Source organism: Pimephales promelas, chromosome 3 (assembly GCF_988280905.1).
Source record: "Pimephales promelas chromosome 3, fPimPro1.hap1.1, whole genome shotgun sequence".
In the NCBI taxonomy this organism is placed as follows: Eukaryota; Metazoa; Chordata; class Actinopteri; order Cypriniformes; family Leuciscidae; genus Pimephales; species Pimephales promelas.
The window spans coordinates 39895898-39922811 of record NC_142771.1 but is presented as its reverse complement, the minus strand read 5'-3'; the positions used below and the strand labels follow the sequence as shown (position 1 = coordinate 39922811).

At 39.0% G+C, this 26914-nt stretch overlaps 1 protein-coding gene across 1 annotated transcript in view; it reads right to left on the bottom strand.

Moving 5' to 3' along the window:
• Nucleotides 1-21733, bottom strand: part of LOC120463065 (uncharacterized) — an 80601-nt gene extending 58868 nt beyond the window's left edge. The window contains 3 exon segments of the mRNA XM_089128874.1: nt 297-425; nt 16363-17084; nt 21628-21733. Coding sequence (XP_088985000.1) covers nt 297-425; nt 16363-17048 — 815 coding nt within the window. The 5' untranslated portion in view covers nt 17049-17084; nt 21628-21733.
• Nucleotides 21734-26914: the final 5181 nt, after the last annotated feature.

Genomic DNA, 26914 nt, shown 5'->3' with positions numbered 1-26914 from the left:
CCGTGATATTAATGCGATATGGCTCAGCTTGTCAGTGAACTACGGCTCTTTATAGTAAATGCCGCTCCATCTGAAAGCAGGTGAAGGTGATTTACTACTAATCAAGGAAGAGACGCAGAAGAGATGCGCATAACAATGTCACGCGATATATTGCCCAGCCCTACTGTGAGAACGCTGATGGCATGCACATGTGTATTACGTACGCATTTGAATATATGTGCGCAGGCGTTTAGTCCTTTACAAACCAGTAAGTAAAAGAGTAAAGATTTAATTTAAGTGTGCATGAATATACTCACACATGGACATGGTCGGAGGGCACGGCTTCATTCCAGAGATCAGTGGGGTGAATCATGTATCTGTTACTCTTCATAGACACACATCTGGATACTGGAGATGCTGCTATCTTTCTCTTCCTGCTGATGATACTGAGAAAATATATATTTCAGATCATAATGAGATATACACTACTGTGAAAATGTCCCCCCCAAAAAATGGTTTTAAGCCGGTTGTTGATATGTTTTGCTGTAGTGTGTGTTACGCCTGCCTGTTTACCCCTACTGGCTCTGCTACACAGTGCAGACGTTAGTTGGGCAACAGGTGTATACAATCCCTAATTAACTCCTTATAGGGGTTAGTATAAAGACCTGTGACTTAGGGCCAATCCCAATTCTACCCCTTACCCCTTCCCTTTCCCCTAGCCCTACCCCTTCGCCTTCCCCTTGACCCTTGAAACAGAGTGGCAATGCGTAGGGGTGAAAATATTCCCCTAAGAAATGGGACACCACTACGCCTCCGTTAAACGTCATTATAAGTCGTCGCTAGCGCCTACGTCACAGGAGATGCGCCGATGTTTATCACAACTTCCAAGATCCCGTCGACAGCTGCAGTTATCTCAGTCGCGTGGGTTACAGCTATTTTCTTGCATCTTGTGAAGTTCGCAGGAAACAACGGAGACGACGAAAATATGTTGCGGGACTATCGTTAGCAAACTACAGTAATTTTAGCGATTTTTTATTTTTTTTTTACAAACGTTTCTGTGAAGAAACTGACCGTAAATATGAACACAATATTGAATGTAACATAAAGCAAATCATTATTTGTCGTTATAATACTTATTAAAGCCACAAATACTTAAATTTATGGGTCTCCTTTGTCGCTTGGGCAGCCAGCCTGGGTTAGCAGTGACACTTCTCATACCCCTTCGTTTGAAGTGTGCTCCCGAAAAAAATCTTCGTTTGAAGGGCTATCTGGCCCTTCACCCTAGCCCTCCCCCTCCAACCAAAAGAGAATTGGGACAGCCCTACCCCTTCACGTGGACGCGCAAAACGGAGGGGAAGGGGAAAGTGAAGGGGTAAGGGGTAGAATTGGGATTGGCCCTTGGTGTGAGAGCTCTCTCATCTCTCACATCTCTCACTCCTCTCGCACATTATTTCTTTAGTATTGTTGTTTTCCCATATTTATTTTTAGTGCCAGATATTGTTTATTTAGTAACCACGCGCGTGTGTTTTCCCCTCCCCTAGACGTCGGGTTTTTTTTTCTTTCTTTTTGCTTATTTAATATTTGTTTGCTTGGTTGATAATAAATTGGTTTATTGTTAAAACATTTGTTGTTTGCCTCTTTTATGTTGCGGTATATGAGCCAGCCGTAACATAAAAATGGGGCCTCGTCCGAGATTTTTTTGAGCATTTGTTTTGAGGGAGTATTTTATTGTCTCTTCAGGATTTCTTGTAAGGTTTGGCTTTTCACTCTGGTTAGTTAGAATGTTTCAGCTGGGCAGCTCGTGAGCGTCCTTCCATCGGAACACTGTTTGTTGTTTTGTTGATTTCTTTTTGTATCTTATTTGGAGTTTTGGAAGGAAATCCTGGGTGGGGGTACGCTTCTCGCGCAGCTGAACTCATTTAGAGAACAGCTGTTACGAGGTTCAGCGTTTCAAGTCGCCTCGAGCCCGGCAGTCCTTTGAAGACTAGTAAGGATAGTTAGTTTCAACAGGCAGGCATATCGGAGATGAAAAGCCAAAAGAAATCCTGGTGAGTACTTTATATTTCTCCTTGGTGTTTGTTTAGTTTGATTAAAGAGAGCATGTTTTCGCGCGTGGTAAGTTTGTTTTTTATATAGGAAGTTGATGTTTGTGTAGAACGGTTAAAATATTAAATTTGATTCGTTTACACAAAGATCCTGTGTCAATAGTGATCGATGACAAGTAATAAGTTTGTCACAGCTGTTGTATCCTATTGAGTGTGACCGATTGTTGTTTACTGTGAGTAAATTAGCACTGCATTGAACGGTTACAGGGTCGAAATTTTCCTATCGAAATTGAGCATTAGATTTATTGTCCTAGTAATAACACTGAAATTGTTGATGTGACTTTAAGGTCTGTTTGATTAATCTGAATAATAAAAACAGGATTTGTTTTATCTTGGAAATATTAATTCATTTGATCTTTTTGCATTTCTAGTGTTAAAGTGGATTGAGCTAGGCTGTGCGAAATGGTATGTCAATGTATTATTGAATAATCATTTGGGCTTAGGCTGTTTTCTGGCACTTTTGTTTTGGGAGGATTTATTAGAATTATTTTTGATTTGTTGTGGTCTTGATTGTGTGAATTATATGTTAGTCAAAAAATGACTTCCATCATGAAATTGAATGTAGAGCTTTCTGAGAAGTTTCTAGATAGGTGCACCAAAGAACAACTTTTAGAAGTCGCAGAGAGTCATGCAATCATATTGACTGGAACTGATAAGAAGCGCAAGGAGGATTTGTTAAGAGTTGTTAAATCCCAGTTGATAGTCAGAGGAATTCTGGTTGTAGGAGATGAAGCTGGTAGTGGTAAGGCAGCATCTTCACCAGTTGAGAGAGATTTAATGTCAATAGAGAAACAAACACAGTTTGAAACTGAGAGACTATCGTTTGAAGGTTCTCAAGCATTAGAAGAGAGGGAATGGGATAAACGTGTTCAGTTTAAAAAATTAGAGCTTGAACAGGAGCGTGAGCGTGCACAATTTGAGCTGAGGAAGTTAGAGTATGCACGTGAGAGCGAACGTGAACTTAGGCAGTATGAGATGAAGTTAGAACTTGAACTGGAAGTAAAAAAAGCTGAAGCTTCAAAGTCCATTCCGGTTGGGCATTCTTCTTTTGATGTAGGTAGAAACATTAAGATGGTTCCCCCATTTTGTGAACGTGATGTAGACCGGTACTTTGCCCATTTTGAAAGGGTTGCTTCTTCTCTAAAATGGCCAGAAGAAGTCTGGACTTTGCTTTTGCAGTGTGTTCTGACCGGGAAGGCTCAGGAGGTGTTTTCTTCTCTTTCCGAGGAAGAGAGTGGAGATTTCAAACAAGTTAAAATAGCCATTTTGAGAGCGTATGAGTTGGTACCAGAGGCTTATCGCCAACGATTTCGTGGTTCTAAAAAACTTGAAAGGCAAACATATGTTGAATTTGCTCGGGAAAAAGAAATCACGTTTACAAGGTGGTGTCAGTCTCAGAAAGTAGAAACCTTGAACCAGTTAAGGGAGTTAATTCTTGTGGAAGAATTTAAAAACTGTGTACCAGGGTCTGTGTCAACTTATTTGAATGAGCAGAAGGCTCTTACATTAGCTGATGCAGCTGTGTTGGCTGATGAATTTGTTCTGACTCACAGAGTTTCTTTTCCTGATAAAGGTTCAAGTGATCAGAGTAGGAAGTTATTTCGGAATCATTGGACGCCTCAAGTGAGTACATCGAATACCGTGTCAAGTGTGCCCCCTGTCAGTCAGAATTTTTCATCAGACAAGAAGGGTAAGGTGACCTGCTTTTACTGTCACAAGGTGGGACATAAGATTTCTGAATGTAACGCTTTAAAGAAGTCTGCTAAGCCAGTTGGACTGGTTGGACGTGAACCTCTGGAGATTCATGCTCACCAACAGGACACTGAGATTGGGAAGGGGATCTCAAAACCAGTAGATGTCGGGGATAATTATACTGCGTATGCTCCGTTTATTACCAGCGGCTTTGTGTCTTTGCCAGGACAAGAGGAAAAAGTTTCTTTGAGGATCCTGAGAGACACCGGAGCTTCTCAATCGTTTTTGCTAGAAGGGGTTCTTCCACTCTCAGATCAGACTGCGACTGGGAAGGATGTATTGATTAGGGGGATAGAAATGACTTTCTTAAAAGTTCCCTTACATAAGGTACATCTTATATCTGATCTGGTGATGTGATTGTGGGAGTACAGTCTTCCCTTCCTGTGCCAGGGATTTCTTTTATCTTGGGGAACGATCTTGCTCAGGGGAATGTGTGGGGAACATCAAAACCTGTACCATCTACTGTTGTCGTGTCTTCACCTATGTCTGCAGATGTTCCTGATGAATGTGGTCAGAAATTTCCCCATGTGTTTCCTTCCTGTGCGGTCACCCGAGCCAGAACAAAACAACTAAATGCCGACCAACTGTGGGAAGGTGAAGTTTCTTTACATCCTGAGGCTGATGGTGAGACAGTTGAAGGGGAACAAATTGGTATGACCTTGGCAGAGAACATTTCTGATTTCTTTTCTGAGGAGTCTGTATTTCGGGAGAAAACAATATCAGAAGATCTTTTATCCTCTATTTTTCATGTTTCTAGAGCGGAATTGATTCAAGAACAATTTGCTGATGTAACTCTTAAACCTTTGTTCTCAATGGTTCGTGTCGACAGGGATATTGAGACTCAGCTTCCCTCTGGTTACTTCCTGAAGGATGGAATGTTGCTTAGACGGTGGGTTAGTAAATCTGAACCCGTTACTAAGGTTTATGTTCAAGTGGTAGTTCCTCTTAAATTTAGGCAGACTGTGATCGGGTTAGCACATGATGGAGTGGCTGGACATATGGGAGTGAGGAAAACATATGATCGATTGCAACGCAAGTTCTTCTGGCCTGGTTTAAAAAGAGACGTGGCAAAGTTTATTAGAACTTGTCATGTGTGCCAACTCACTGGAAAGCCAAACCAGAAAATACCTGTGGCTCCTCTTCAACCTATTCAAGCTATATCCAAACCATTTGAGTATTTGCTGGTTGATTGCGTAGGTCCCTTACCTAGATCAAAGACTGGTCACTTGTATCTACTCACAGTTATGTGTTTATCTACCCGGTATCCAGCTGCATATCCTGTCAGGTCCATTACTGCAAAATCTATTCTAAAAGCTTTAACTTCTTTCATGTCAACATTTGGTATTCCTAGAATTATCCAGTCTGACCAGGGCTCTAACTTTATGAGCCGTCAGTTTGCTAAGGCCTTACGTCAGTTGAAAATCCGGCATAACATTTCCAGTGCATACCACCCTCAGAGTCAAGGGGCCCTCGAAAGATTTCATCAGACCCTGAAGTCATTGCTACGATCATACTGTGTGGAGCTTGGTTCTGATTGGGAGGAGGGGTTGCCTTGGTTGCTTATGGGAGTTAGAGAGGTTACTCAGGAGAGTATTGGATTCAGTCCAAATGATCTGGTATTTGGTCATGAAGTTCGTGGTCCCGCTGCAGTTTTAGCTGACAACTGGATTCCTTCTGAGCCCTTCCAGAATGTTTTGGATTTTGTGAGTGGTTTTCGATACCGGTTGCATGAGGCTCGAGCAATTGCTCAGAGGAAACTGGGGAAGTCACAGTGTAAGATGGAGAGGTTGTTTAACAAACAAGCAGTGGCTCGGAAATTTCAGGTTGGAGACCAGGTACTAGCTTTGTTGCCACTTGTAAATAATCCTTTTCAAGCCCGTTTTGCAGGTCCTTATCCGGTCCTCAAATGCCTTTCTGGACAGAATTATCTTTTGAAAACCCCAGAACGACGCAAGGGAGTACAGGTTTGCCACATAAATCTTCTGAAGCCTTACTTTCCTTCTACATTTTCTGTGGGGTTAGTAACCACTGTGATTGATGATTCTTCTCATTTGAGTGGGGAGGGGACTTTCTCTTCAGAGAGTTCCTCCTCGAACTGTATGGGGGATGATTGCATTCACTTTCCTTCTCGAGGAGTTGTCGAAGGACGATTGAATAATTCTGAGATGTTTTCAAAATTGGCCCATCATTTACCCCATCTGTCTCCCTCTGAGAAAAGTGACATTCTTCAGTTAGTGGAGTCTTTTCCTCACTTGTTTTCTGATGTGCCTACTTGTACTACAGTGATTGAACATGACATCGACGTGGGTTCTGCTTTACCAATTAAGCAGCATGCATATAGGGTAAACCCTGTGAAACAGGACTTGTTGAAAAAGGAGGTGACTTACTTATTAGATCATAACTTGGCTGAGCCCAGTTTTAGTGCCTGGAGTTCTCCCTGTCTTCTTGTAAATAAGCCTGACGGATCCTACAGATTTTGTACAGACTATCGTAAGCTTAATTCCATCACTAAGCCAGACTGCTATCCTTTACCCCGCATAGATGATTGTGTGGATAGAGTGGGGTCTGCAAAATTTGTGAGCAAGTTTGATCTCTTAAAAGGGTACTGGCAGGTTCCACTAACTGTTAGAGCAAGGGAACTGTCTGCATTTGTGACACCTGATGACTTTCTGCAGTACTGTGTTATGCCATTTGGGGTTCGAAATGCTCCAGCTACCTTTCAACGCCTTATAAATAAGGTGTTGTCTGGATTATCTGACTGTGACGCTTATTTGGACGATGTAGTTCTGTACAGTTCATCTTGGACCGATCACCTAGTCCAAATAAGGAAATTATTCGTTCGTTTGACTGAGGCTTCTTTAACGTTAAATTTGGCAAAGTGCGAATTTGGGAAAGCTACTGTTACCTATTTAGGAAAAATAGTAGGAAATGGACACGTTCGCCCCATTGAAGCTAAGATTGAGTCCATCTGTGCATTTCCAATGCCTACAAATCGCAAAGAATTGCGTAGGTTTCTGGGAATGGCCGGATATTATCGCGGGTTTTGCCCAAACTTTGCCTCTATTGTATCACCTTTGACCGATCTTATAAGTACTAAAGTACCCTTTAATTGGACCAATGTTACCCAACTGGCATTTGATGGAGCAAAAGCATTGTTGGCTAGTGCTCCTGTGCTTGTTGCACCAGATTTCTCTCAGCCTTTTTGTTTAGCTGTCGATGCCAGCGATACTGGAGCGGGAGCTGTTCTCCTACAGAGAAGTCTGGACGGAATAGAACATCCAGTTTGTTATTTTTCAAAAAAATTCAATGTCCATCAGCGAGTTTACTCTGTTGTGGAAAAAGAGACCCTTGCTCTTGTTTTGGCCATCCAACATTTTGAAATCTATCTGGGATCATCTGCAAGTCCAATCGTCGTTTATACGGACCATAATCCTTTGGTGTTTTTACACAGAATGAAGGATCGTAATCAGAGGTTAATGCGGTGGAGTCTCTTCTTGTAACCATTTTCCCTTGACATTAAACACATTCGGGGCAGTGAAAATGTCATCGCTGATGCCCTATCTCGAGTATGAGGATGTATTTTGTCCTTTCTCTTTTTTTTCCCTTTCTCCCTTCTCTTTCTATCCTGTTTTCTAGGGCCCAGGAAGCAGGAGTTAGGAGCCAAGTGGAGTGGGATCAATCATGGAGAATTTGTTGTTGTTGTTTTTTTTATTTTTATTTTGCATTCCTTAGAGGAATACATTTTGTGGGGGAGGTGTTACGCCTGCCTGTTTACCCCTACTGGCTCTGCTACACAGTGCAGACGTTAGTTGGGCAACAGGTGTATACAATCCCTAATTAACTCCTTATAGGGGTTAGTATAAAGACCTGTGACTTGGTGTGAGAGCTCTCTCATCTCTCACATCTCTCACTCCTCTCGCACATTATTTCTTTAGTATTGTTGTTTTCCCATATTTATTTTTAGTGCCAGATATTGTTTATTTAGTAACCACGCGCGTGTGTTTTCCCCTCCCCTAGACGTCGTTTTTTTTTCTTTCTTTTTGATTATTTAATATTTGTTTGCTTGGTTGATAATAAATTGGTTTGTTAAAACATTTGTTGCCTCTTTTATGTTGCGGTATATGAGCCAGCCGTAGCAGTGTGTCAGTAGGAAATAACAGTTTACATTTTGTCATTAATTGTAATAATCCAGTTTTTTTTGTAACTCGGAAATTATCTAATCTCTAATCTCACCATCATCAAGTCTGTCTGTGGTCACATGAAGAAACAAAACAAAGACAGTATTCAGAAGAACTGTGGCAACAATTGTATTTCAGATCATTTCTGATGCCAGAAAAATATACCACACTTGCCTAAGCTACCCTAGTTGCAAATAATGCTAAATAAAAGCTATAAACAAAAGATTGTGCTTGAATTGCTGAGGGATAGTATTATAAATAAAATTTAACCACTAATTCTTCAATTGCTATGTCTTTTCCTGACCATTTTTAGGGCGAGCCAAAGTAGACACAATGCAAATATTAGGCAGGGATGCACCGAAATTTTGGCCACTGAATTATTTTTTTCCCCCTGAATTTACAGTTTTTGGCCGAAAGACAAAAAAGCGGAAAATATTCCACCCCGTCCCTCTTTCGCAAACAGGTTTCATTCTCACGCAACTTGTTTTGTAACTTACATAGAAAATTAAATAAATGGACACAGTGTAGTATTAAAAATTTTATGAAATGTTTAATTAGGTTTCAATACAATAGTATATAAACTGAGAAATGTTCTGTACATTGAATTTAGCATTTAAGGTTAGGATGGTGATTATTTCCGGCCAATCTGTATCTTAAAGGCTCTTTTCTGCCAGTCCTGTTTCTCTCTATTGTAAGTTAAATGTGTCACGATTCATGAATTTGCTGTTTTCTTCGTGTCTCGTGTAATTGTTGTTTTATGTGTTGAGCGTGTGTGAATGAGCGTTACCGCTCGTTATGTAGATCAACGCACCTGCTGATCTTAATCCCGTCACCAGCTGCTGCCAATTCACTCTACTATTTAAAGGGTTAGTTCACCCAAAAATGAAAATTAAGTCATTAATTACTCACCCCCATGCTGTACCAACCCCGTAAGACCTTCGTTCGTCTTCGGAACACAAATGAAGATATTTTTGATTAAATTTGAGAGCTGTATAACTACCACATTGGCTGCCTAAGGCAGCCTTTCTCAAAGTGGGTGCCGCGGCACACTGGGGTGCCCCCTAGCTGTGTCAGGGGTGCCGCCAAAAAATGACGTAGGCTAAAAAAAATGTGGGAAAAAAAACCCCAGAAAAAAAACAGCTGACATTTCATATATAAATATATTTGAATTTACATTCTTCTTTTTAAACATATGAACATATTAATAAAATTGTAAATTCATTTTAGATAAACATATAAAATTAATCATAAAAAAATCCGTCTCACAAGACCGAAGCAAGACACACACAACTTGACGCAAGTGACGCAATCCATAGCAACGCGTTATAGCAACACCTCAGACTGACAGAAACGTAAAAATAAACGTGAATTTAGGCCACTTTAGTTACAGCATTATGGATCGTTTTTTGAAAAGAAAATCCCCACAAGAGCCGGGGATTTTTATTTTATTTTATCTGCATCCTGCACTTCATTTGAGTTCTCCTGGTCTGGATTTGTTATTGGGTTCTTGTATTGGGCGGTCCACCTCTTACGATTTTATGGCATTTGTGTCTCTGATTAATTATTTTGTGAATTACTTTGCAAACCTGTGTTTTTAAAGGTGCTATAAAGTTTTTATTATTATTGTTATTTACAGTTCATATTATGCTCTGTTCATTACTGTTCTGTCTAACTAAACAAGACATTTGCATTTAAATTTGGGTTATGCAGTGTTTTTAAATTATATTTTACACTGGGGTGCCTTGAGATTTTATGCACTTTTGAAAGGTGCCCTGACTGAAAAAAGTTTGAGAAAGGCTGGCCTAAGGGACTGCCTCTTGACGGCCCAGAAAGTCAATGAAGAAAATGTTTAAATATCCCAAGTGACTACCGTGGCTCAACTATATGTTTATCAAGCGACGCGAATACTTTTTGTGCGAAAAAACAAACAAAAATAACGAGTTTATTCGACTATTTCTTTTCTTCCTTGTAGGCCAGAAACGAGACTTCCTTAGATTTCCACGACGCATGCGCGAGAATTGCGATCTGAAGTAGTGTAAGCAGATCGCAATTCTCGCGCATGCGTCGTGGAACTAACCCTTTAAGCTCATCACACTCTCCTCTCTTTGTCAGATCGTTGTTTGGTGTCCTCCACCCACACTGGCCGCTTTCCCCACACCACTATAGAGCACTTCCCAGTCGGAGCCCCGCCTACCGGTCACCGGACCTTACAACGGTGAGGCTAACTTTTGTAGAGCATTTATCACACGCTGTTCTATGCACTTTTCTCTACAACCCAGGACCTTTGTCAGTGAACGAAGCAAGGTGGCCTTTGTGCTTATGCTACTGATTGGGAAGGCAGCTCCTTTGGGGGACGGCAGTGAGGGAAAACCAAGATCCATGCTGCACCACGTTCCAGATACTCGCCGCCGAAATGAAGATAGTTTTCGCCCTTTGAGTCGCGTGAAGAGATGTGCCACGGATTCTAGTGGAATTCAAGCAAGATGAAAGATCCGTATCTTTCCGGACTTTGGCGGCAGAGTGTGAGTGGAACAAGGAGGCACAGTGGGATATGTTCCTGCATGGGCTGGCTGACAGCGTCCAAAAGGAGATTTATGCCTTTGACCACCCTTAATGGGTTGATCGAACTGGCGCTCCGAGTGGATTACCGACTCTACCGAGTCGAACGTTGGAGGTTACCCACTTGAGTATCGGTAGCAGTGGAGACTCTGCAAGCCGTCCACAATCACGAGTCCATGCCGGTAGGGCGAGGTCGGCTTTACCGGGAGGAGAAGGAAAGGCGGAGATCCCAGGGCCTTTGCCTTTACTGTGGCACAGCAGGACACTTTGCTTCCAACTGCGCGGTAAAAAAGGCAAGCCCGGCAGTAAATCGGAGGCTACTCTCAGGTGGGATCTCCGCTGAGAAGACCTCATCAACATCTATGCTCCTCCCGGTAAGACTCAGGTGGTCAGCCCACACTCACGACTGTCGAGCACTACTGGACGTCGGGGCAGAGAGTAACTTCATGGACTACACATTTGCACGCAAGATTCAGGCTCCCATCATACCTCTCACCCGTACCATCGCAGTTCATGCTCTCAATGGCCAAGCACTTCCCACCATTTCATCCATCACCGAACCCATCACGCTCAGCGTGTCTGGCAATCACACAGAGACTATTTCCTTCTACCTTCTGGACTCCCCCTTGTTCCCATCAAACACAACCCCAAAATAGACTGGCAGCAGAGATCGGTATCGGAATGGAGCAGTAAATGTCATGAGTCCTGTCTTGTTTCTGCTTGTCCGTCTATGTTTCAGGAGGAAGCAGTGGATTTATCAAACGTGCCCACGGAGCATCTAGATCTGAAGGAAGTGTTTAGTAAGTCTCGTGTTGCTTGTCTTCCTCCGCATCTTCCCTATGACTGTGCTATAGAGTTATTGCCAGGTACGTCTCCGCCTAAAGGCCCGTACACACCGGGACGAATATCAGCGCGCGTTATTCGTCAGCGTTTTTCAACGCGTTTTTTGTGTTCACACCCAAGCGTTTTTCGCTGACGATGAGCCGAGTGAACATGCAAATTCATTCCCTGACATTAGATGGCGCTTAATGTAAAACAGAAATAATAATAGAATACTATACTAGGGTGATCATATTCATGTCTCAATGTTTTATTTTGAGAGATAGAAAAAAAACGAATGAAATAATGATAGAAATAATGTCTTCTGTAAGACAAATAATAAATATAGAAAAATAAATATATAAATAATAAATAACTAAAAAATGCCTCCAAATGTAACAAAAAATAGCTCTCACAAACTTACAAAAACGAACTAACAAAATCTATTTATATCTTTAGTTTTCATTTTCTTTATCTTGCTTTTCTTCCTCATCCACCTTGTTTGCCCATCTATATTTTCCTGTAGAACTGATCTTTCCCAGCAGTTTTTGTTTGAAAATCAGGACATTTTCATCACTTAAAAACAGTCAGGACAGGACGTGGAAACAGGACATGTGTAACGCAAAGTTGAGATGTTGCCCAGAGATAAAAACATAGCAGTTGTCAGATGAACAGATGCACGAGAGACGAGAGTTGTCGTATTTCCCCGCGTTTAATAAAACCACTCAAACGTCACACTCGTCCTCCTCATACACGGGGATCGAGCGAGAGAAAACAAACAAACAAGCATCTGGTCACAATAGAAAAATAAAATAAAAGAAAGAATACAAAGAGTCGGCACAGCGGTTATCTCCTCTCCTCACTTGTCAAAATCTAACTGACATTATGCACACTATGCGCAGTTCTCATCTCAACTCAGATTTCTATAAAGCACAAAGTGACCGTTTTACACATGTCCCGGGAAAACAGGACTGTTGGTCACCCTATACTATACTATTATTACAGAAATACTAATATAAATATTATCTTATAGCTCTTTGTGCTCCGAGACCAGCAGCTCAACATTCATCTTGCCCATACAGTAGGTATCTTGTCTCTTCTTCGCCGTATGTGTGCTCGGCAAGACCGTTTTGTGTTTGAGCGCCCTCAAGTTGTGTTTTACTGTAACTTCAGAAGTACCAGACACGTGAGCAAACCCGCCGATCTCGTTGGTCGGATAGGTTTTGACGCGGCGCGTCAAACCAAAAAAACGAACCCGAGGCGTTTTTTTAAAAATGACGCTTTTACGCGTGGCGTTTTTCGCGTCGGTGTGAACACTCACATTGGCGCCCATTGTTTAGTCAGGAGGCGTTAAACGTCGACGAATAACGCGCGCGAAATTCGTCCCGGTGTGAACAGGCCTTAAGGGCAAGTTATGTTCACTTTCTGTTCCAGAAAGAAAGGCTATGGAGAAATATATTTCTGATTTTTTAGCAGCGGGGTTCATCCTTCCCTCCTCTTCTCCAGTGGGGGCGGGGTTCTTTTTTGTGGGGAAGAAGGATGGATCCCTGCGACCTTGTATTGACTAACGGGGGCTGAACAGCATCACGGTAAATAATACTTATCCTTTGCCGCTGATGTCTTTAGCCTTCGAGAGGTTGCAGGGAACGTCGATCTTCACAAAGTTGGATATACGCAACAAACTTTGATGAACTTATACTATGTGCGGAGAGCATTTGCTCACTATTATCATCTCATGTTTGACGGAAGTGGCATTTAGCAGCTTTTGCATTTAACTCTTAATATGCTGTTAATATGAATCAAGCAACAACAAAAAAAGAAGAGACCGAAAATTCACTCACTGCTTTTGATTGAATAACTTAGTAGCTTTAATAAAAATAAATGTCTTACTTGAAAGCTTCTGTAAAATGCTCTGGCGAGGAGATAAACATGGCGGACTGTATACAGCTCAGGGTCTATGCTGATTGGGCAGAGTCCATCAGCAGTTGTGGGAGGGGCCTAAGCATTTGTGATGTCACAAAATCTGCATTCTACAAATGGCTTGTTCTGAGGGACTACTTATGATTTATGGGGATTAAAAAAGTGTTACCATTTACCATTACACACTGCTGACACACAGGGTGCGAACTACGGGGGAGCTAGGGAAAGCTCAGCTCCCCTTAATAAGACACGGTCTCCCCTGAAAACGTTATTTGTGAAATTTTGGGGATCTCTGGGAATTTTGGGAATACTGACAATGTTTTATTTTGACGTGCAATTTCAGTTTTGTGTAATATGATCATTGTGGATTATTATGTGTAAAACAGCAAAAAATATATAATTCATTCATGCATGATGGCGATTTAAACCAAATTCACTTCAATAAAGATAACTATACATGCTATTCTTGTCATGCGCATCAAGGTGTGGTGGTGCATGTTATTCCCAATTATGTGTCATAGCCAGGTTGTAATAGGTCCGCGTGACTCTGCGATGTCTTAGGCCTAATTGCCTGACGAGTAATTTTGCAAAGTGTACTTGTACCCCCGACCCTCATAAGCAAACCGAAATGTCGAGGCAGAATGGAGATGTGGAAGTATGCATCAATCAGACCAATCTTGGGGCCAAATGCATGTGGTACTGTGTTTCTGCGCTATCTTGAAGGGGAGCTTGTGAAAGGGTTCAAGACTCGCTGATCCAAGATCGGTCATAACCAATCTTGTAAAACCCTGACCTCATCTCTGCTTAAGGACCACAATTTCTGCTTGCAGGACAGGAGCGTCTTTGGCTGCAACTGAGGTAAAAAAAAAGGCCGCCACTGAACGTGGGGGAATGCCTGATGAACTGAATCCTTTAGCCAAGTCTGATTGTGCACATGAGCCAGTGGGGAAGCACTGGGAAGCGCTAGCCAGTCTCCCAGGCTCCAATCTCCCTGGAGATTCACGACCGCAATGTCGACATGGTCATGCTCTTGCATTGAGGACAGGAATCATTCATGAACGCAGACTCAAGTATGCTCGCGGCCCAGACATGTAAGACAGTGCATGGCCATCAGACAATAGCCGCTTTCCAACCGGAGGGACTTTTGCAGTTCCTAGAACCTAACGTTCCTATAACCCTTTTTTTCTCGTGTTCCGACCGGACTAAATTGGGGATTTTTTAGTTCCTCAGACCGTAGTTCCTATAACTCTTTCAGTGCCTAGTCTAGAGCGAGGACTTTTTTAGTTCCCTTTCCCTAGGTCTACGTTGATTGGTTCAACTTATAAGTCAAGTCATGCCCACTGTCAACACGGAACTTGTAGCGCGCTGTCTGCCATACGCCGTTTGTTTTTGCAAAACATTACAACGAGGATTAAGACAAACATAACACATTCAACCAGCTGATTGCTAATGCTAGCTAAACTTACCCGTCGTTTTGTTTGCCTCCTGCGCTCTGCTCTTTTATCTTCTTCCATCATATATTACTTAATATCATATTATGCTGGAGCCTTCGTCTTCTATGTTTCTCTGTACAGAACTCAAGCATAATCTTTCAACGCCGCCGTTCATTCTCCGTTATTAAGGTCCCGGCAATAGCCTCCTCCATGCTGGTTTGTTGTAAGACCGTCGCCGTGCTTGTGTCCAACCAGTTCCTATGGCCACTTGGCCAGTGCGAACGCAAGCAGTAAAACTGAGTTTGGGGGAGAGTAGTTCTTAGAACTGTTTAGAAGTGGACAGTTCCTATAATTAAGTTCCTGTAACTACTTGGTCGGAAAGCGGCTATTGTCAAGAAATGACCGCATCCAGAAACACAAGGATGGAAAGGCATTAGGGGTGAAACGATACACGTATTCGTATCGAACCGTTCGGTACAAGGCTTTCGGTTTGGTTTACGGTATGCATTTTCAAACCGAACAGTCCATTGGACCATTTTTCTTGTGGACCAAAATTTAGTTATTTTAAATGTAGGCGTGTTGCGTGTGGCAAGCACACTCGAGATGCTGGATATTCATCTGGCATTATTTTTTGTTCTGTATCGAAAACGTACCAAACCGTACCATAACTAACCGTGACACAAGTGTATCGTATCGAACCGTGAATTTTGTGAACCGTTAAACCCCTAAAAGGCATATTTAAAGACGCTCACCGCCCGTGCTTGCTCTTTTAGGCAAGTTTGTTCTTTTATGCCAAAGCACCCGGAGGAAATACAGCACTTAACAGTGCACTCTGCCTTATGTGGCAAAACACTGTTGAATGCCTGTTGTGGCAAAAAAAAAAAACACTAACCAACCAATATCACTGCGTGAGAGACATTCTGAGACAAAAGGTCTCTTAAAATAATTTATTCCTCCAATAGGTTCAGTCTGACACAGAAGTTACGCTGTGCATGAGAGTGACACCCTCATGAAGATATGAGACAGCTTTAATACTCTTTTCAAGGTTCTTCCTTATAAGTTGGCTCCAGAAAATGTCCTTTCTGCTGTTCAGTTTCTAGACAAGGACAGAACTGATACTGAAATAAACTGGCCAAATCTGACCATCCTTAAGGTCAGAGGTCCTGTTCCATATGTTCCCGAAAGTCACCCACAAGCACGTACACCTATATTTTTACTCATAGAGTAGGTTCAATGGAAACACATGGCTCAAACTACCTAGTAATCTTCACTACTAGTCAATGTATGATTAAAATTTCCACAACAATGCGCCTGGATCTTTCCAGCAAAGAGAGATCTCCTCTTTGCAAATCTTTTCAAGAGATCTGTTCAAAAACGCTGACTCCTCAATTAATGATTCAAGTAAATCATTGTATCATTCATTCAAATGTAAAAATTAAAGTAATAATAATACTAATTCATTTAAATTAATTAGATATTTTTAAAAAGACTGCAGCAATAACAATTTTTTAGAACCTCTAGTAAATTACATATTTTGTTTAGTTGTAAACAAACAAAATCTTGATTCTCAATTCATCCAGAATCGTGCAGTTCTAGCAGATAGTGGATGATACTCACTCAGGGTCAGAGGTCACAGCAGGTCTATCACTGAGATATGGGGGAGGATGCATGGAGTTATTACTCTTCATAGACACACAGCTGGATCCTGGAGATTGTCCATCACTGAGATCAGGGGGCAGATGCATGGAGTTGTTGCTCTTCATGGACACACAGCTGAATCCTGAAGATTTTCCATCACTGAGTTCAGGGGGATGATGCATGGAGTTGTTACTCTTCATGGACACACAGCTGAATCCTGAAGATTTTCCATCACTGAGATCAGGGGGATGATGCATGGAGTGGTTACTCTTCATGGACACACAGCTGAATCCTGAAGATTTTCCATCACTGAGTTCAGGGGGATGATGCATGGAGTTGTCACTCTTCATGGACACACAGCTGAATCCTGAAGATTTTCCATCACTGAGTTCAGGGGGATGATGCATGGAGTTGTCACTCTTCATGGACACACAGCTGAATCCTGGAGATTGTCCATCACTGAGATCAGGGGGCAGATGCATGGAGTTGTTACTCTTCATGGACACACAGCTGAATCCTGAAGATTTTCCATCACTGAGTTCAGGGGGATGATGCATGGAGTTGTCACTCTTCATGGACACACAGCTGGATACTGGAGATGCTGCTCTTCTCTGAGTGAGAACAAATGCCTCCTCATCTCTGTCCTCAGAGTCAGACACACTCATTTTAGAGGTATGTAGCTGAGAGATTTGATTTCAAGCCTGTATGTGGCAAAAAAAAAAAGAATAATACACTTAATTTAGAAAATTAAAAATAAATTATTGGGTTTTACTTGATTGTTTGATTTAACAATGTTATTTCTATTGTTTATTGTGTGGTAAAGTTTTGTGTTTTAATACTGATATTGTTCATGTATCCGTGTGTGTGTGTGTGTGTGTGTGTGTGTGTGTGTGTGTGTGTGTGTTTACATGGACCCAAATAATCAGACTAGTAACACAGTTGAAATAAAGAAAAAGGTACTATGTAAACTGGAATGATTTTGGCCAAATGCAATTAAAATTCGGATTGTAAGGGGTGGTTTCATAATTGTTGTTTTAACGACAAGCAAAATTAAATTATTGAGTGCGTCACTCATTTTCAGAAAAACCATCAAAATGCTACATGAAGTGTTCACGAAATCACTGCGTATAGCCAAGTATACTACTGCGTTCGCACATTCTGAGGATGGTGCAGCGCGACAGATTGCTGTTTTTCAGAGTAGTTAAAATGAGTGAAGAAACTGCAAAAGGTGAAGATATTCAAACACAGAAACCGCACAAAATCCACACTAGATCTACTTCTATCTACTTAAAATAGGGGTGTCCATGGTTAACCGGTTAACCGTTTAAAATTCCATAACCGAGTGAAACCTTTTTGCTCGGTTAAGTGGCGTCAATACATATTTGCACAAAACTTTTGCGTTTTTTTTTTCTGATTGTCGATAAAAAAAATATTGTGAAATGACAGCGTTTCTATTAACGGTGTTATGCGACTAAAACTTTTTTTTTTCCCTTTCGCGATAAGCCATTCCAAAAATGATGGCAACGGACGTTGCCATCATTTTTGATGGCAACAAAAATGGCGACACAGCCACCGCACTAGACATTATTATTATTTATGGAAGGAGACGTGGTGTGTCATCCAAGCATTAATGGCAGGAAAAGTCACAGAGTTTCTGTGTGTTTCTCCCTCATTTCTGCTCCGAGGTCTTGATTGTGGCATTTCTTTGAGGTTTTGTCCAGTAGGCTATTCCTTGTTTCTTTTATGAATTTTAAAAAAGAACTCTGCATCGTATTATGTCCAAACGGTCTACTTTTGTGTTCATTCGTTTCCCCTTATTTAATCCGTTGGCCTAATTGCAAAATGAAAAATGAACGGTTGTTGTATTTTGTAAATAGCAAAGTTGAACACCAAAATGTTCATTTGAACTGTAGGCTTATACACCAAATGCTGCGCAAAAATATATAGGCTATATATAGGCTACATATCGACGAATTTGCCCCTTAAACATTTAAAATATTTGACAAATTAATATGAAAAAAAAAAGATTTTACTGGTTTTCTGAGGCCAAATTATAACCTGGAAATGATTTCCCCCGCAATGCTGAATGAGAAGAGCCGTAAACACAGCCTGCAGAAATGGGATTTATAAGTGATTTATATAGGCTATAATAAATGTGTCTGATAATAAAATAATATAAAATAACGAGGCATTAATTATTTATTAATAAACTATTGTTTTCTAAATCATTGTCGGCTAAAAACAATTCTCAGCACATTTAGAGAGAAATGAATTAGCTAGGCCTACATAATTACATAGTCAGAAGATATTGGCCTTCGATTAGAAATTAGAATTTGTTCGTTTTAAATTGGACATTTAAAGCTTTAGCCCTGTAGACTAAAGCTTTACATGTCCAATTTAAAACGAACAAATTCGAATGCGGCTGTTTCAGTTCTCGCGCTTCAGTTCGCGGAGATCATGAAGCGCGCCTGAATGTTAAAGAACAACGTTTTCTTGTTATTGTGAGTTTACGCAAATATGTATTTGCGAATAATGTATTATTATGTTCTGTATGACCAGAAATGAAAGAGTATTTTAAGTTGTTTGTTACCACTGAAAGAACTGCAAGTGTTCACATGGGCGTCTCGCAGCCATCAATGCGCGCTTCACACACACTGGATATGCGTCAAAAATATTGTGTTTATTTGTGCCTTGTTCCTTTTTTTTGGATAAAGGCGTCTTCTACATATGCAGCCTAATAAAATGTTACAATAATGATGATTATTATTATTATTTGCGGACACGGAGTTAATGTGCTTATTTTCAATTGGCAATTTCATTTTGAAGGGTGATGGAAACGCACCTACTTTAACTGCTCTGAACTTACCACTGCGTTTTATTTCTATAAATTAATTTAGTTTCAAATGGGGTTCAACCATTTATTAAAAAGGTGTTAAAAATTAACTCTGTATCTCGAGGTTGCGGCGCGCACATGGTTAACCGAGTATTAACCGATAAGGGCCTTGGTTAACGGTTAATGAAAAACTTGAAAACGTGCAGCCCTAACTTAAAATAAAGACCTAAAAAAGTTTGAAAGAAGACATGTTATTGAAGACATACAGGCCAAAACCTCAAAATTGACCAGTGAAAAAAAAAAACATGTTTTTGCCTGCCATGTCTCACCTTAACAAAGAAAAAAAGCAATGTAGGACAATAGTATGCGCAAACAGTGAGAAACTGTATATTCATGCATTGAGCGCACATAAAAAAAAATCTATTCTGATTGTAAGTTTGTTACATATAGAGCCCATCACTTTATTTAGCTCATGTAAACACTACATGCAGATTCATTCATTGGAATGAATTAATTCTGATTGAAACAAGTGTCCATGAAAACGTAACTTTGTTTTTCTATTGGGCAGTTGTGTATTTTCAATTAAGCCTGCATGATTAATCATAATTAAACTGCACGTGATTTGGCCAAGAGAGGCTGATTTTTTTATGCTGATGATCGGTAGTAAATGCTGCTCCATCTGAACACCAGAGCGCACACACACACACATACACACACCACATATACATCTGAACACCAGCGGCTGCTCTCACCCAGACACTCCAAATATCCCTCGCAGCAGAAGTAGATAACACACATCATTCCAGGGGTGCTTCGCATTTCTTATTTGTGCATCCTCGTTTCCTTTCCTCGTTTCCTTCCCTCGTGTCTCAGCTCCACCCCTGTAGGACGTGAGGGAAGGACACGGAAAGGAAACAAACAAGGACGGAGGAATCGAATAAAAGCTTTTTTATAAACTGTGGAATACTTGATCACTCCACAGTGTCATCAGCAGCGCTAAACGCATCGGCCCTTATGTTGTTGAAGTTTGGTTATTAAATAAATTCATAATAAATAATAATAAAAGATATGCTGCACTGTTGAAATATGTGAGATGTGTGGTTCATATAAACTGCAAAGGTAAAGGATAAATTAAAATGATTGTGACCGATGTGAAGAATTGATATGTGCGTCACGTTTAGTCAATAAAACAGTTCTGCATAGGATGCACCGGTGTACCCTCACTCATGACTCCTCTGTATGTCTCCTCACACCTCGATCCTCGACTCCTCATGGTGCAATTAGAGAATTGAGATGTCCTTTAAGATGGCTGAGCTCGATCGGTTTCCGTGTCATAGGATGGAGGACGGAGGAGCGAGGAGGGATATTGAGAAGCACCCCACGAACAATAAGGTCATCTGTATAGTTCTTCAAGCCTTCTTGGGTATTTTCATGATAATAAAGTATATTTATACTTCAATGCTAATCGACATAACCTTTATCACTGTATAGAATTACTATGAAATAATATGTTGTGTGCCTGCCTTATTCTGAGTAAACTAATATCTTCTCAGAGAAGGATGTTTCCAAACCCTCAATTGACAGTGAGTTTGGAGTAAAACAACATTATTAAATGTTGTCTTTTATTGGACAAAAGGTTCATAAATGCTTCTCATGTTTGGAAAGATGTTTGACGCGTGTTGCTTTATCAAAAACATGTTATAAGCGACTTAAACTTGCAGTGCTTTCAGATGGAGCAGCGTTTACACACAACTTATTGCATTCCTTTGGGATATTTAGTAGTTGTGCTTTACAAAGTTTGTGGGTAGGCTATGTGTTTAATTTAACTTAACAAATCTTGTGTTGCACTAATTAAAAATAAGGAAGTTTGACGCAGAACTTTGGATTATTATATTCATCCTAGATGATAAGCTACTGTAGCAGACCAACTTCAACTTAAACCTTCATTCTCAGTCTAAAATATTTAGCTTAACGACGTGTTTCTGTGTTCATATTGTTCAGTTCAGTCTATTATTTCTTTTAGTAACAGCACATAAATCTACACTCATCATCAAGTTTTGTAAGATTGCAGCACAGGTCACGTCAGTCTCGGCTGCTGTTGGGCCTCTCTCAGGCGTGGCTGTGGTTTACTTTCGAGATTATTCGATGCGAGACAAACTCAGATAGCTTTACTATTGCGTTTTTTGGATTAAACATATATTCACGTATGGTTTATTGAAAGTCATAACAAACCACGACCTCTGCTATCTAAATAAAGTAACCAAGTAACGATCACGTTTGAGTTCGACGTTTTATGTTAGACGCAAATGCTCTTTAGAAAGTTTAGATATATGCTATTGATGGGCCTATTACATTGATTTTACTGATAATAATAATGATATTATAGCTATTTAACGTTTTAAAAAACTTACCTTGTCATGTCAAGCCATTTCTGATCTTGAATTCTTTGAAATGGCGTCTAAGTTAGTAGTTTTCTGATTCTGGTTCGACTGCTTTCGGTTTCTCCCTCTTGCTCTGAGACAGACGTGTAAGCCCCGCCCCAAACTGAACAGAACGTAATGACGTAGGACAACGTGCTCTCTAGAGGAGACCCGCATAGAGACCACTTAAAAAAAAAAAAAAAAAATATATATATATATATATATATATATATATATATAATATAATATAATATAATAATAATATAATATATATATATATTAATTTCAGAAGTAAAAATATAAATTAATAAATCACTTTTTTTTCACTGTTGGAAACCTACGCGATGTTGGAAACCTACGCTTTAAAGGAGCATTTCGCCGGTGGGAACAATAATCTTTATTGAAAGTGGGTCATATATGTAGTCAAAATGTACAATCAATTCTGAATTTGGTGCCTTCTTGGCCGAGGAAAGACAGAAAGTGACTTTAGGGAGCATTTATGAAAGACAAACTCCCACAGATCGTTCTGCTCTGGATAACATGATGTAGTTTCAAAAGACTGTTATAACTAACAGCAAAAATAAATAAATGCACATCATCCATGTACTCAAAAACTTGGATCAACTTGATTAGGCTATGTCATCATCATCAATAAACATCTGATCATATTTTCTCTTGCCATAACAAATATAATTAAAATACAGTAACAGCAGTAAGAGAAACATTGAAAGTAAAGGGTCAAGAGCCCAAATAAAGACTTCAAATGAAACATTAAATGAAACATCAACATCTAAACTTCAGTTGAATGATCCAAGTTCAGTTCAGATTGATCACAAATAACATAACATATCTGACACAATCACACATTAGTGTGTAAAAGTTTTCAACACACTTCTGTGTAAGAGGAATAAAGTTAAGTTACAGGACACACAAAACGTGTCCTTATATAAACTGAGATGTGTTAAGAAATTACACAGGTTTTTTGTTCAAATCTACACAATGTGTTGTCCCCGAGCATACACACTACATGTTAAAATCTACACAACATGTGTCATTTTTAACATCTTGTTTTACAGGTTGTGTTTGAATCAAATTTGATTGAAAGTGCGAACCGTTTACACTTCATGAACATTTCTCAAGAGCAGCATTATCAATCAGGGGTTGAAGCTTGAATAACTGAATAATGTACAGTACAGTGAGTCTGTCCAGTCATTGAGCTTGAAACATTGTCTTGTTCTGCACATTCTGTACTCGACTGCTTAATAATTTTACATCTGCCCATTTAGCTTTAGTTGTAAAATTCTGAGTATTAACTGACACAATCTGTGTGTTAAAATGACACTTTGTGTTATTGGAAATGTGTTGTCGTCGTTGTCCCTGAGCACGCACACAACACTTACACAACATGTCATTTTTTAACACATCTATTGAGTCCACATTACAATTTAGAGTGATCTGTATTATGTATTTGTAGGCCTATATCTGATTTATGTATTATCAGAAGTAGCCTATACATTTCAGAAATGTGCATATAAAAAAATCTCAGTTAGCTAAATGTATTAAATTTAAAAATGTAATAATTTACTTCAGATACAATGAGCGCATTGAAGTACTGAATACTTGTTATTCAAGATATAACAAGTATTCACGATAGCCTGGACACGCGCTAGTTTAGCGGGACCCAGGGATCTCATGAAGCTGCAGATGAAGTAGGGCGGGTGGGCGGCAGGGGGCGCTCTAGCGTAACCTTGCATTATTCTATTAGTTTCCAAAGATAGTACACTTCACATTACATACACTGAAAAAAAAACAATATGCTTATCTAATCAATAAAATTGTGGCAACATATTACAAGCAATATTATTAATTAAATTAAATTGGAATTAATTAGAATGTTAATTTGATTAACTATTACTCAATTCTAATTTGTTCAATTTAATAAATAATATTGCTTGTAATCTGTTGCCACAATTTTATTGATTAGATAAAGCAGTGTACCTGAATTCAAGTATCACCATGGTATTACCATCTGACACGGTCTTTGAGGAAAGTAGTACAAAAGCCTATTAGCCTATTCTTTGCTGTAGGCTATGCAATTGTGATGCCAAAGATACGAGCAGATGCATCAATAAAATAGTTTTGCAGGATTATATTTAAGGTATTAGAAAGTGTGAAAAGTGTGTATTTTTTCCCCCAATTGTTAGATGTACAATGCATGAATGAATTAGTGAAATTAAGAGTTGCTCAAGCAAATGGGATGAACGCGAGTGCTCATTGGCTGCTGTTGAGGTTGCGCGCACTCGCTGTTTTACGGTAACACGCTCAGGTGAAGCGCGCACTCGCTGTTTTACGGGCACGCGCTCAGGTGAAGCGCAGGTGATGAGATGATTGACAGATGCAGAACAGCCGAGACACGAGCGAGATGACGCGACGCGCGCGCAGCTGACGGACACAACACACACATATGACCAGTGACTGACAGGTATGTGTCGTTTTAAAGTTTATCAACTATAGAAAACACACAATGTGCAGGTGCAGGAAAAGAACAAGTGAGACATGCAAATTTAATGACATTCTGCCTTTACCGGTATATCGATTACAGTTCAATTTAAATATGCTGTTATTTTCTACGTTTTTTTTCCGATGCTGATAAAGAAACGTGCACTTCAAGCGATTATTATTGCTATATTGATATCAGAGAAATGTGCAGTAGAGTAGGCTAGCTATAGTTTCCATTCTGGGTCTCACTTTATTTTAACAGTCTTCATGTTTCCATGTGATTAGAGTCATTCTAATTAACTAAATGCACTTGGTATGACTCTTTTTTGCGCTGTTTGTAAATAAAAATAAGCCAATTAATATGTAACATGAACACAGTCAAAGCTACTAAACACTGTATTGTTGCTAAAAGTGTCTACAACACTAAATTTGTTTTTGTTTTTTTCATGATGTCTTATATGCAAACTTCTTTAATCCTTTAATCTTTAATCCTTTAGGAACTATTTTTGATTGATTGATTCCTTTATTGTCATTGTACTTGCATACAATGACAATTTTATTTGTTATTTGATAAAATTGTATTTTATTTGAAACTATTTGAACCTCTTAGCTTCTAAATGATTTGTGCCAATTATTTGTTTCTTTTTGATAAAAGGGATATATATATATATATATATATATTTGGTGACACACATATATATATATATATATATATATATATGTGTGTGTGTGTGTGTGTGTGTGTGTCACCAATATATATATATATATATATATATATATATATGAAGAGTTCAGATGCAAAAGCCTAAGTGCCATTTGAAATTTTCTTCTAAAATGATCATTTTTATCAAGCTTGTGTATTTAAGTTCAGTAATTTCACTTGAATGGCAATGAAGATTACCTATTAATTGTCATTTAAGTGAAATTACTGAACTTAAATACACAAGCTTGATAAAAATGATAATTTTAGAACAAAATTTCAAATGGCACTTAGAGGCTTTTGCATCTGAACTCTTCATATTAACATATATATACCCCTTTTATCAACAACAAACAAGACAATTTATCATGGCACACAAATAATCAAAAATAGAAGCCATAAGAGGTTATTTATGGTTTGATACTGTGAGCCACATCGTCTGGAAGATTAGTAATTCCTGTCGGATTCATCATTCTGAATGTAACCTTAAAGATCCTGATTTGTCTCTTAATTCTGGAAAGTTTCAGTAAATTGCACACATTTATTTCTGTTAGTCATCATGAGAGTGTGTGTTCAAAAACAGTTTTGTTTAGTCTTATCTTGAACATGTAAAGTATATATATATATATATATTTATTTATCATCAGAATGAAGGCTGACTTTGATATGCCTCGATTTCATAAATGTGTTCATAAAGACCAAGAACTTGTGTAACTTTTCTTATTCTGCACACAAAAGAAGATTGTGAAAAACGACTGTTTATTTGGCAGTGCAATGAAAGTTAATGATCTCCAGCTTTTTTACAACACACTGATTTTGGTGACACTTTACAGTAAAGATCATTAGTTAACATTAGTTAACTAACAAACCAACAATGAGCAATACATTTGCTACTGTTTTTATTAATCTTTGTCGATGTTTATTAATAAAAACAGCTGTTCATTGTTAGCTCATGTTAGTTCACGGTGCGTTAAGTAACGTTAACAAGTTTTTTATGAAGTATTACTAAATGTTGAAATTAATATTAACTAATTAACAAATGCTGAATAATTATTGTACATTCTTAGTTCATGTTAACTGAGGTAGGCCTTATTTTTAATTTTTCCCATTATTTTTTGGCTGAACTATCCATTTCAAGTTTATTGAGTTATAATTTTGAGTGAGGAAAGGTGATGCTGTATCATAAAGTGATCATTTCTGATTAATTTCAAAGTGGAGTACAGTCAAACCAAACTTTATTCAGACACCTTCGACATTTCTCACATTATCAGTTTATTCGGTAGAAAATGGTAATAAAACATGACTCAGAGTTATTAAATCAGTGGATGTTTCACTGGTTTTGTCCGTCCTTCTGTTTGACGCTCACAGATGAATTATGTTGAATATCTGTCAGCTGTTAAATTTAACTACACAATTAGACAATACCAGTTTAGATCAACCGATTACCAAGCAATGCTTCATGTTGTTCAGTCTGTGTGTAAAAAGAGCTTTAGCAATTAAAGAAAACACACTCAAGCAAAACATGATCAGCTCAAAGTGGAGGAATAATTTTAGTCAGTGGTACTTTTACGTGGCATATGAAGAAATATGTGACCATGGGCCAATTTGAGATTTATCATCTGAAATCTGAATATGATTTGATCATCTGGAATCTGAGGGTGCAAAAAAAATCGAAACATTGAGAAAATCGCCTTTGTTAGTATATTGTTTGCGATTATGATGCTTTCACTTACAAAAATAAACGTTTTATATATTTACAGTAGGAAATTTACTAGGCTAAATATGTTCATAGAACAAAGAAATCAAAGAAAAAAATAATAATTTTGACACGTTGTTATTGTTGTTTTGTGATTCAGGGTCACATGTCATTATATGTCACAGTTTACTTTATTTTGCTATTGCTTGTTAATATATATATATATATGAAGAGTTCAAATACAAAAGCCTCTTAGTGCCATTTGAAATTTTCTCCTAGAATGATGATTTTTATCAAGCTTGTATCTTTAAGTTCAGTAATTTCACTTAAATAACAATTAATAGGTAATCTTCATTGCCATTTAAGTGAAATTACTGAACTTA